Source organism: Hordeum vulgare, chromosome 3H, assembly GCF_904849725.1.
Source record: "Hordeum vulgare subsp. vulgare chromosome 3H, MorexV3_pseudomolecules_assembly, whole genome shotgun sequence".
NCBI lineage: Eukaryota > Viridiplantae > Streptophyta > Magnoliopsida > Poales > Poaceae > Hordeum > Hordeum vulgare.
Window position 1 is genome coordinate 605,680,164 of NC_058520.1, and position 12,961 is coordinate 605,693,124.

Sequence of the window (12,961 nt, forward strand, 5' to 3'; positions counted from 1 at the left end):
ATTCGGTGCATGACCATAAAAGATGTTACTCATAGAAATAGAACAACCATTATTCTCAGACTTAAAAGAGTAACCGTCTCGCAATAAACAAGATCCAGATATAATGTTCATGCTCAATGCAGGCACTAAATAACAATGATTTAAGTTCATCACTAATCCCGATGGTAGCTGAAGTGACACTGTGCCGACGGCGATTGCATCAACCTTGGAACCGTTTCCTACGCGCATCGTCACTTCGTCTTTCGCCAGCCTTCGTCTATTCCGCAGTTCCTGCTTCGAGTTGCAAATGTGAGCAACAGAACCGGTATCAAATACCCAGGCACTACTACGAGAGCCGGTTAAGTACACATCAATAACATGTATATCAAATATACCTGATTTTTCTTTGCCCGCCTTCTTATCTGCCAGATACTTGGGGCAATTGCGCTTCCAGTGACCCATACCCTTGCAATAGAAGCACTCTGTTTCAGGCTTAGGTCCAGCTTTGGGCTTCTTCGGCGGATTGGCAACAGGCTTGCCGCTCTTCTTCGAATTGCCCTTCTTTCCTTTGCCGTTTCTCTTGAAACTAGTGGTCTTGCTCACCATCAACACTTGATGCTCTTTACGGAGTTCAGACTCTGCGACTTTCAGCATCGCAAACAACTCGCCGGGAGACTTGTTCATCCCTTGCATGTTGTAGTTCAACACAAAGCCTTTATAGCTTGGCGGCAGTGATTGAAGGATTCTGTCAGTGATAGCTTCTTGCGGGAGTTCAATCCCCAGTCCAGCTAGACGGTTTGAGTACCCAGACATTTTGAGCACATGTTCACTGACAGACGAGTTTTCCTCCATCTTGCAAGCATAGAATTTATCGAAGGTCTCATACCTCTCGATCCGGGCGTTCTTCTGAAAGATAAACTTCAACTCCTGGAACATCTCAAATGCTCCATGACGCTCAAAGCGACGTTGAAGTCCCGGTTCCAAGCCATACAATACTGCACATTGAACTATTGAGTAGTCCTCCTTACGTGCTAACCAAGCGTTCTTAACATCCTGATCAGCCGTAGTGGGTGGTTCATCTCCTAGCGCAGCATTAAGGACATAATCCTTCTTTCCAGCTTGTAAGATTAGCTTAAGATTACGAGCCCAGTCTACAAAGTTGCTTCCATCATCTTTCAACTTAGCTTTCTCTAGGAACGTATTAAAATTCAGGATGACACTTGCGTGAGCCATGATCTACAACACAAATATATTCAAAGTGGACTTAGACTATGTTCAAGATAATTAGAGTTCAACTTAATCAAATTATATGCTAAATTCCCACTCAAAAAGTACATCTCTCTAGTCATTTGAGTGGTTCATGATCCACTTACACTATCCCAAGTCCGATCATCACGTGAGTTGAGTATAGTTTCAGTGGTAAGCATCCCTATGCTAATCATATCAACTATATGATCCATGATCGACCTTTCGGTCTCATGTGTTCCGAGGCCATGTCTGCACATGCTAGGCTCGTCAAGCTTAACCCGAGTGTTCCGCGTGCGCAACTGTTTTGCACCCGTTGTATGTGAACGTTGAGTCTATCACACCCGATCATCACGTGGTGTCTCGAAACGACGAACTGTAGCAACGGTGCACAGTCGGGGAGAACACAATTTCGTCTTGAAATTTCAGTGAGAGATCACCTCATAATGCTACCGTCGTTCTAAGCAAAATAAGGTGCGTAAAAGGATTAACATCACATGCAATTCATAAGTGACATGATATGGCCATCATCACGTGCTTCTTGATCTCCATCACCAAAGCACCGGCACGATCTTCTTGTCACCGGCGCCACACCATGATCATCCATCAACGTGTTGCCATCGTGGTTGTCGTGCTACTCATGCTATTACTACTAAAGCTACATCCTAGCAAAATAGTAAACGCATCTGCAAGCACATATGTTAGTATAAAGACAACCCTATGGCTCCTGTCGGTTGCCGTACCATCGACGTGCAAGTCGATATTTCTATTACAACATGATCATCTCATACATCCAATATATCACATCACATCGTTGGCCATATCACATCACAATCATACCCTGCAAAAACAAGTTAGACGTCCTCTAATTTTGTTGTTGCATGTTTTACGTGGTGACCAAGGGTATCTAGTAGGATCGCATCTTACTTACGCAAACACCACAACGGAGATATATGAGTTGCTATTTAACCTCATCCAAGGACCTCCTCGGTCAAATCCGATTCAACTAAAGTTGGAGAAACCGTCACTTGCCAGTCATCTTTGAGCAAAGGGGGTTACTCGTAACGATGAAACCAGTCTCTCGTAAGCGTACGAGTAATGTCGGTCCAAGCCGCTTCAATCCAACAATACCGCGGAATCAAGAAAAGACTAAGGAGGGCAGCAAAACGCACATCACCGCCCACAAAAACTTTTGTGTTCTACTCGAGAAGACATCTATGCATGAACCTAGCTCATGATGCCACTGTTGGGGAACGTCGCATGGGAAACAAAAATTTTCCTACGCGCACGAAGACCTATCATGGTGATGTCCATCTACGAGAGGGGATGAGTGATCTACGTACCCTTGTAGATCGTACAGCAGAAGCATTAGAGAACGCGGTTGATGTAGTGGAACGTCCTCACGTCCCTCGATCCGCCCCGCGAACAATCCCGCGATCAGTCCCACGATCTAGTACCGAACGGACGGCACCTCCGCGTTCAGCACACGTACAGCTCGACGATGATCTCGGCCTTCTTGATCCAGCAAGAGAGACGGAGAGGTAGAAGAGTTCTCCGGCAGCGTGACGGCGCTCCGGAGGTTGGTGATGATCTCTTCTCTGCAGGGCTCCGCCCGAGCTCCGCAGAAACGCGATCTAGAGGAAAAACTATGGAGGTATGTGGTCGGGCAGCCGTGAGAAAGTCGTCTCAAATCTGCCCTAAAAGCCCCATATATATAGGAGGAGGGAGGGGGACCTTGCCTTGGGGTCCAAGGGACTCCCAAGGGGTCGGCCGAGCCAAGGGGGGGAGGACTCCCCCCCCCCCCCAAACCGAGTTGGACTTGGTTTGGTGGGAGGAGTCCCCCTCCCTTCCCACTTCTTCCCTCCTTTTTTTTTCTTTTCCTTTGATTTTCTTCTCTTGGCGCATAGGCCCCCTTGGGGCTGTCCCACCAGCCCACTAAGGGCTGGTGTGTCTCCCCAAAGCCTATGGGCTTCCCCGGGGTGGGTTGCCCCCCCCCCCCCCCCGGTGAACTCCCGGAACCCATTCGTCATTCCCCGTACATTCCCGGCAACTCCGAAAACCTTCCGGTAATCAAATGAGGTCATCCTATATATCAATCTTCGTTTCCGGACCATTCCGGAAACCCTCGTGACGTCCGTGATCTCATCCGGGACTCCGAACAACATTCGGTAACCAACCATATAACTCAAATACGCATAAAACAACGTCGAACCTTAAGTGTGCAGACCCTGCGGGTTCGAGAACTATGTAGACATGACCCGAGAGACTCCTCGGTCAATATCCAATAGCGGGACCTGGATGCCCATATTGAATCCTACATATTCTACGAAGATCTTATCGTTTGAACCTCGGTGCCAAGGATTCGTATAATCCCGTATGTCATTCCCTTTGTCCTTCGGTATGTTGCTTGCCCGAGATTCGATCGTCAGTATCCGCATACCTATTTCAATCTCGTTTACCGGCAAGTCTCTTTACTCGTTCCGTAATACAAGATCCCGCAACTTACAATAAGTTACATTGCTTGCAAGGCTTGTGTGTGATGTTGTATTACCGAGTGGGCCCCGAGATACCTCTCCGTCACACGGAGTGACAAATCCCAGTCTTGATCCATACTAACTCAACTAACACCTTCGGAGATACCTGTAGAGCATCTTTATAGTCACCCAGTTACGTTGCGACGTTTGATACACACAAAGCATTCCTCCGGTGTCAGTGAGTTATATGATCTCATGGTCATAGGAATAAATACTTGACACGCAGAAAACAGTAGCAACAAAATGACACGATCAACATGCTACGTCTATTACTTTGGGTCCAGTCCATCACGTGATTCTCCCAATGACGTGATCCAGTTATCAAGCAACAACACCTTGTTCATAATCAGAAGACACTGACTATCATCGATCAACTGGCTAGCCAACTAGAGGCATGCTAGGGACGGTGTTTTGTCTATGTATCCACACATGTAAATGAGTCTTCATTCAATACAATTATAGCATGGACAATAAACTATTATCTTGATACAGGAATTATAATAATAACTATATATTTATTATTGCCTCTAGGGCATAATTCCAACACATACATGCATGTTACGGAAATCACAAGCTTTAACACAAGTATTTCTTCCAATTCATAATTATTTACTAGCATGACTCCCATAATACCATCTTCATATCTCAAAACTATATGCAGGAAATCAAACTTCTCATCATATTCGATGCACTTAATATTAAAAAAAATTATATCCCTCTTAGATGTCCATTATAACAGAACTAAATTCATAACGTGAACCAATTATCATGTTGTTTAAAAACTCTTAAAATAATATAAGTGAGGTGCAAGAGTAACGTAACTCCGGACCGTGTGTGGGCTTGAGGAGATGCACGGCGGACACGGAGGCGGCGTGCTGCGACGTTCTAAGTGCGGCGGCGCGGCGAGAAGGCTGCGAAGGTCATGTGTGGTGGCAGAGAGGCCGCGTCACAGCGCGAGCGGCATTGCGCGGCATGCACACGACGCCGTGATGTCAGGCGTTCGAGCGCAAGAGCACATACGGCTTGTGTCGCCACCGGTAAAGAGACTCGGCGTGTATCGTCGGAGAAGATGGCATATGCCATCGAAGATGGAGAAGAAGGATGCAGCGGTGTTCACGCGCGTCCGACTGGCCGTAGCGGCGAGATCGTGGCTTAGAGCGAGAATGTTAGGTATAAGCCACGCCACGATGGTGACTAGCATGTATGCGCGTGTCGGTCGAGTCTGGACTCCGGTGCATGACCGCGTTCATAGCAATAGTTAGTTAGCCAAGTCGCGCGGGTTGGAGCGTGTCATGCGCGCAGCTGGATGGTGTGGATCAACCAGCTGGTTGTGCGCGTCGTGCTAGCTGTGCGTGCGTGCATGGTAGCGATCTACTCGTGTAAAGTGTGCAGCGGGGAAGTAAATACCGACTGCTGCCCGTGTAAAGTGTGCCAAAACCGTGCCAAAACCAGTGAATAAAGGTTACCAAGATATAGGTCGGTTAGCGGCCACGGCGTTCGTCGCCATTGCTCTGAGTTAGAGGTTGAGTTAAGTTTCTTTGTGCATGTGGTTCCCAAGTTTGCGCCAGTAATAGCATAGCGATTGATTGCCTTAAATCAGGGATGCACCAGGCACGCCATCCCCGGCTTCACATCTTTTGGGCAAGCTTGATGGCACCAGATTTTCTTGGAGCTCCCCGCACAACGAGCCAAACTCAGAACGTGTCCCGTTAGACGGAGTTACAGAACACAAGTAACTGAACTAAACAAACACGTGTTGTGAACTTGTGATTCACTCACAAATGTACTATGAACTCCAAAGGATTCACTAAAGAGGACCGTCCTCAGCTTCCTAGGTGCCAGGATTTCTGAACTGACGAGGAGCTTAAATAAGCATGCCCCATTCGTTCTGTTTGTCGATCACTTGAGTCCTACAGACGCAGTTGCTATTTATTTTTTTAACTGACTCGTCGGTGTTCAGTAGCATGGAGTCAAGGAACCTTCACATGGAGTGCTACCAATTCTCGTTGTCCACAAAACCCAAGAAAAAGAGGCATCCAAGATGTTGCTAGTGCAGCACCCAGAATTTTAAATCTAGCATGGGAACGTTTGAAGCAGCTTGAGCAAGTGTTAAAGAAGAAAAAAGGCCAAGTCTGAACTACCTCTTTGTGTATGTCGTTTGACTGTTTGCTTTGCTTTGCACTAGAATGATTGAGATGCAAGCTTTGCTTTGCAAAGGTGGACATGGACAATTGAGATGCGTTTGCTTTGCAGGAGTGGGCATGAAATGATTGAGATGCTTTGCTTTCTGCACATATTTTCCAATCAACCCTGCATTTTTCTGATTTCATTAATTCCATTGAAGAATCATTTACTTATAGCAAATGAAAGCACATACAAACTTGCTCGGAAATATGAAAGAATGGGAGGAGCTAAACTGAATGCCACAACATGATGGAGAATCCGATGCCCTGCTGATTGAGCCTGGCGTCTATCTCTTCCTCCTCCTAGTAGTTTTTTCTCGCCCCTACTCAACCAGCGGCTCCGTCTATCCCCTGCTTCTCCACCGTCTTACTCACCACTTCTCAACAGTAACTGCTGCTACTGCACCTACGTGTGGGAGGCGATAGGCTCCCCCTCCATTGAAAACCAGCAGCTGCTTCATTGCTTCAAGTACCTGCTCAGGTCCATCTCCCTGTCTCTAGTCCAGCGTCATCTTCTAATTTTATTATTTGCTCTTCTTCATATGCTTATATTTTATTCTGACCGTTAGTTAAGTCCTTGTATAATACCACTTCATCTTTCTCTCCGTCAGTGCCCTGAAATTGCTGGAAATAGGAACCACTTGTTATAAGATGTACTGTTGAAGTCTTCGCACCATCTGTTTCTTGACATTTTTTCTATAAAATTTTCCTCCATTCAGCAGGATGTCTAATGTTTCAGGTGCAGCACAAGCATAACTAGAGAGCCAAGATAGATACTTGTCCAGCCAGAGATGGCTGGAATAATGGTGAGTGCTTCAACTGGGGTGATGAACTCTCTCCTGGGTAAGCTGACTACTCTAATGGGGGAGGAGTTTGCCAAGCTAAAGAACTTGAGGAAGGAGGTTAAGCACATCATTGATGAGCTGAGCAGCATGAAGGGTGCTCTAGAGAGCCTTGCAGATTTGGATGAGCTAGATATACAAACCACAAGGTGGAGAGATGAGGTCAGGGAGATGTCTTATGACATCGAGGATATTATTGATGACTTCATGTGCAAAGTTGGGGAGAAGAACAAAAAATCTGGGTTTGTCCAAGACACCATTCAACGCCTCAAAACTTCAAGGGCCCGCCATCGTATTGCTAGCCAGATTGAGGACATCAAGAAACTTGTGCGTGAAACAAGTGAACGGCGTGAAAGATATAAGCTTGATGTCCCCAAATTGCGCAATGTGGCTATTGACCAACGAGTTGTCGCACTCTATGAAAATGCAGCTAAACTTGTTGGTATAGAGGGTCCAACCAAAGAGCTTTTCAGTTGGCTGATAGACAAGGAGAAGAAGTTGAAGGTTGTATCAATTGTTGGTTTCGGAGGTTTAGGTAAAACAACACTCGCCAATGAGGTATACCGTAAGCTGAAGGGGGGATTTAACTGTGGTGCATTTGTGCCGGTGTCTCAAAAGCCAAATATTCCAAAACTTCTGCATAGTTTATTAACCCAACTTGGGTGTGGACAACCATTTCATGATTGCGAGTTAAATGTTCTTCTCGACCAACTCAGAGAAAATTTAGAAGAAAAGAGGTACATATTCTTACTTTGTTTCTTGTTGTTTGTTCGCATGCACCTCCGATACATAGATTTTCTTAGATATACATAAGCTGTCTAACTTTGCTAATGAATTCTCAAATATTTGCATACATAAGGAACTTTATCTATAATTCCTTTACTTTACTACAAAAGTGGTAGTAATGTTTGTCTTACTTCATTTCAAAGGCTTTCGTCCCACATTATAAATAAATCACCTTTCGAACCATACAACCGATCGAACAAGAAAAAGAAAAGAAATAAAAACAAAATGGAAAAATACACAAGTTGCTAACTAGCAGCTAAAATGCTTCAACTGTAACAAAAACACTTGAGCATTGGAGCCTTCGGCGAACATGCGGTCAAGCCATCAAAGACACTAAGGGCCAGTTCTTTTGGTGGCTTTTTTGAGCTTCTAGAATAAGCTGCCCCCTGGGCAGCTTATTCTAGAAACCCAACCAAAAATGTTTTTTTAGAAGCCTACTAGTCAAGTCTTAATTAATAGACTTCTAAAAACATAAATTTGATTGGGCTTCTAGAATAAGCAGGGTAGGGGCTAGCTTATTCCAGCTTATTCTAGAAGCCAGCAAAAGAACTGGCCCTAAGTTAGGAGAGCTGCCAGCAGCCGAAGGAAGACCGCGCTCCGTCATGTCCTAAGAGGCCACCCGATGTTGCACCCTCATTCGTCACTACCTCCAAAGAAGCCCCCCCCCCCTCCCGCCCTCTCGCCCTGGATCGAAGGGTGCCGCGCCGTCTGTAGGAAGAGATGAACAGGGCCAACTCGGTGCCGGAGAGGAAACCACGAGCATGGCCGCCTCACCTCGTGAACCACGAGCATAGCACAAATCTTGACGCAAATCGAATGGTCTAGATAGAGGGTACACTGGTGTGGGGTACAATAAATCTACACTCCTTTAACTGCTAAGTCTCAATGGTATAGCAGAAATGGTACATAATCCACACATGGGTAGGGATAATCCATAGTTGCATGCAATTCATGATCCATCCCTTTGCCAAGTTTTCGTATCATCATTTTACAAACAAAAGAATAGTCAACATGGAGTGTGAACCTTGCAGTCAGGATAGAGGCGAATTGGCTTCATGAGGCAATGAACTAGGCATCCTTTCAATGGCAAGACCGGTGGATGTCGATTGGGGATGGTCACAATGGCAACAAGCTAAAGGGATGGGCTTTAGAGACTAGGAGAGCATTGCCAGAGGAGGCCGGTAAACTGGAGTGATCGAAGGGCGAACACAATGAGGTGCGAGAAGAGGGAAGTAGAGTGTGCATGGATCGGATTGGGAACTTGGGGGAAAGAACAATGAGTTGCTTATGAGGAGAGGCAGAATAAAGAATAATAATGTGACACTTTGACTTTATAGGTATTTGCTTAACCAGTTAAACTATGCTTTTAAAAATAAAGGGCAGATAATTATGTGGATTATTATATTCTTCTACACGAGAATTACTATTTAATTCCATGAAATATTTTCAACTACCTTGAACCTTTTGAAATATTTGATATTTTTGTTATTTACTTACCGCTGTACGTACCGATTTTCTTTACAGCTACTTGGTTGTCATCGATGATCTATGGGATGTATCAGCATGGAATATTATAAAATGTGCTTTCCCAGAAAATGAACATGGTAGTAGATTAATAGTAACTACAAGAATTAAGAATGTGGCAGAGGCATGTTGTTTGCGTCACCGCAAGCACATTCTTGAAATGAAACCTCTTACTGCAGAAGACTCAAGGAAATTATTTTTTGATAGGATATTTTTCTCTGAAGAAGCATGTCCAGGTCAACTCAAAGATGTTTCAGTGGAGATTCTCAAGAAATGTGGTGGTATGCCACTTGCAATCATTAGCATATCCAGCCTATTAGCAAGTGGAAGTTCCAACCAAAAGGAAAGGTGGAAACATGTACAGAATTCTTTGGGGTCAGTGTCGGGCACAAACCTCACTTTGGAAGCAATGAGACAGATCTTGAACCTTAGCTACACAAATCTTCCTCACCACCTCAGGACATGCTTCTTGTATCTTGGTATGTTTCTAGAGGACTCTGAAATATATAGGTATGAGTTGGTAAGGCTATGGGTATCTGAAGGCTTTGTTAGTAAAGCACGTGGACAAAGCCAAGAACAAACTGCAGTAAGCTATTTCAATGAGCTTGTCAACAGGAGCCTTATTCAACCTGTACAGATTGACACGGATGGGTCAGTGAGAACTTGCAAAATACATGATATGTTGTTGGATCTTATCTTGTACAAGTGCGCAGAAGAGAATTTTATCACTGTAGTAGACAACACGGATACCGGACTGCTTCAAAAGCCCCGTCGGGTGCTCTTCAATTTGGATGGTGCAACATTGCCAGGGGGTGCTAGTATGTTACAAGTGCGATCATTTGCAATGTGGAGAAGCTCCATGAATATACCATCTCTAGCAGAGTTCAAGTATCTTCGAGTTTTTGTTGCTGACTTTAGTTCTATTTCTGCTGATGACAACCACAAAATCGACCTGACAGGATTGTGTAAATTATATCAGCTGCGACATATACAGATTCGTGGCTGTGATACGTGCCAGCTACCAACGAAGATTAGAGGGCTACAAAAGTTGGAAGCATTCGATATAGATGGGTCATGCATCCCAATAGATATTTTTCACCTGCCGTGCTTGTTGGATCTGCATGTTCCATCCGTTGAAAGCCTACCGAAGGGCATTGGTAAAACGACATCTCTACAACATCTATGGCATTTTGACATGTTGTACAACTCACTCGATAGTGTCAAGGGCCTAGGGGAGCTCACCAATCTGAGTACTCTATCTCTCAGAACTAGTTTTGCCGAAGATGTGCACATGGATATTCTAAACTCTTCTTTGGGAAAACTTTGTAGCCTTGAGTGGCTGCACATAAATTCACCTGATTATTGGATACCTGAAGCACTAACCTTATCGCCTCCTCCCCCCAACCTTGTGACACTCCACATGATACGAAGGTCCCGGGTCCCTAACTGGATTGGGGAACTCCATAACCTGCGGGTGTTGTGTCTTACTGTTGACAAGCTGGACAAGGATGATGTTGGTATTCTTGCGGAGTTACCCGTCCTCATCGACCTACGTGTAACACTTGATAGAGCCCTAGAAGAAACAATTACCATCTATCGGACAGCATTCGCACTTCTAAAGCGGTTTGAAGTCACCTGGAATATCATGCCACTCCTGACCTTCCAAGCTGGGGCAATGCCTAACCTCCAAAGCTTCTCTCTACAGTTCAACGCCAGGGGTTGGAAGCTGGACGACAAGGCCGCACCTACAGGTATCGAGCATTTGTTAGCACTTGAAAAGATCTATGTAGGAATCGGCTGCGGGAGTGCAACTAAATGTGAACAGAGAAGTGCAGAGTCTGCCATTAGGAGAGCTATCAATATGCATCCTGGCCATGCACACGTTATAATCGAATGTGAGAAAGACGGAGTGTTTCAGTTTTCTTGAATGACCCATGATAGTCCTTGGTATCAGAGACACGAGCCCACGAGCCCACGACTAGCAGCTGGTATGTCCAAATTTTCACCTCCAATCTTCAGTTTCCAGTCTATTACTTATTAGTTTATTTGAGCTTGATTAGTTTCATAACTGCTCGGTGGGTGATGTTCCAATTTGGTATGTAGTACTCGTCATAAACTGCACCTTTTTTTTCGCATGACTTCGTTGATGTATGCAGATTAAAAAAAATTAAGATGCTTCATTTAAATCGAAAATTCGGAGCTCTGCTGGCTTTTCTTTGAACATTTGAGTAGTTACGGTTTCCCTTATGAATGGTCATCAAACAAGTCGTTGCAAATGTCTAGGAAGAGTGTCAGACAATAAGATTTGAGGTGCATATATATAGCTTGAAGTAAAGTACTTTAATTTTACGTATTGGCACTGTTTGATTAACTGGCAAACATGCAAGTTAAGAGTTTAACCTTTTTTCTTATGCAGCAAACCAGAGTTTAACCATTCTGGTAGACATTGATTTTCAGGGAATGAAGTGGATGCTGATTCTTTTTATTGGACCAACAAGATGAAGTACACAAAGGAACATTGAGATGGAATGCTGCATTTCCTTCCCATCCGGAATGTCGAGCTAGTTATCTCATCGAACTGTTTCTCCTTTGTCTCCAAGACGATGCATGATCACGTACGCGTTGGTTGGGGTTCTCCTGTAAGAGCATCTCCAACAGTTCGTATGTTTCATCGTTGGTATAAGTATCCACATCATCAACCAACAGCACATCATACAAGCTCTTTAATAGAGTGTATGTTAACCGTATGTAAAACAACTAAGTGGGTTCATTAAATATTGAAGAAATAACCATGTTTGCCTCGGAGCTTGTGCATGAACCGTTGCTTCAAGTTCATACGGTTTCATTCTCTTTCTTCTTTTATTATCTGCCATGTCATTAAAATCATCTAGGTGGCAATTTTACCAACGATGATCATACGACCATTGGAGATGCCCTAATACGGCTTGATGGTTGGTAGGAGTTGGCACTTGTTCCTCTCTCCTTTCTTGAATATCCAGGGATTATATTATACTAGTCTGAACCCGTGCACTTGCACGGGCTAGTGGTTTATTGTATTTTTTAACATTCTTGGTAAATTTTGATGTTTGAACTCGACGGATTAAGCACTTTCATGAATATAAGGCCTCTGAATAGAATCATAATGTGAAAACAAAGGAAGTAATAATCATGTTCCCAGGGTCATACTTAATACGAAGAAATTTATGTACCGCAAAGACTTCTAATAGCATTACAAAAATCCATTCATATACCATTGTGAAATATATCTTCCTTCGTCAACCCGATTACCACACAAATAGTTTAACACTATCGTCGAAATACCTATATAATAATTAATTCCTTATTTTCCAAACAAAAAAATAGCACCAAAAAAAGGTATGTAGCGGCACCAGTATAAATAGTGATTTTTTTTTTAGAAAAGGAGGATTACCTCCGGCCTCTGCATCAGCATGATGCATACGACCCTTTTATTAATGAAGTAAACAAAGTTCGGTACCTCATAGTTTCAAACAAAAAACATAAGGCTAAAAAATAAAAATAATAATAATGCCACAACCGGCAAAATAGGCCTAGATGTCTACTCATCTATCCTATTAGTGTACTGTCATCCAAACCGGTTGAAGATATCCCGCGCTACCGTCTCCCATCAGGTAGACCCAGTAACCAAAGGCTCCCTGGTTTCCGCAGGAGTGAGTAATGACCAGGTACGGATCGAAGCCGCCGCTCTGTGAAGTACCTGCAAAAAATGTATATTTGTATGTCTGTCAAACACCATATCGTTCCTACAGTTCCAAATAGCCCAGAAAAGTGCACAAACTCCAATACGAATGTGCCTAGCAATAGTTGAATGCACTCCATCTAGCCACGT

At 44.1% G+C, this 12,961-nt stretch overlaps 1 protein-coding gene across 3 annotated transcripts; it reads left to right on the forward strand.

Annotated features, from left to right (window-relative positions):
- The first annotated feature begins 6,256 nt into the window (after positions 1–6,256).
- On the forward strand, positions 6,257–12,241 carry LOC123441046 (disease resistance protein RGA5-like). Of its 3 annotated transcripts, none has more exons than XM_045117572.1 (4): positions 6,257–6,422; positions 6,681–7,520; positions 9,094–11,081; positions 11,510–12,241. In XM_045117572.1, exons 2-3 carry the CDS (start codon positions 6,733–6,735, stop codon positions 11,018–11,020), a joined length of 2,715 nt encoding a protein of 904 aa, XP_044973507.1. In that variant the 5' UTR covers positions 6,257–6,422; positions 6,681–6,732; the 3' UTR covers positions 11,021–11,081; positions 11,510–12,241. The 3 variants fall into 3 exon arrangements, with proteins under 3 accessions (XP_044973507.1, XP_044973508.1, XP_044973506.1); XM_045117573.1 differs by having other exon boundaries at positions 11,537–12,241; XM_045117571.1 differs by having other exon boundaries at positions 11,551–12,241.
- Positions 12,242–12,961: the final 720 nt, after the last annotated feature.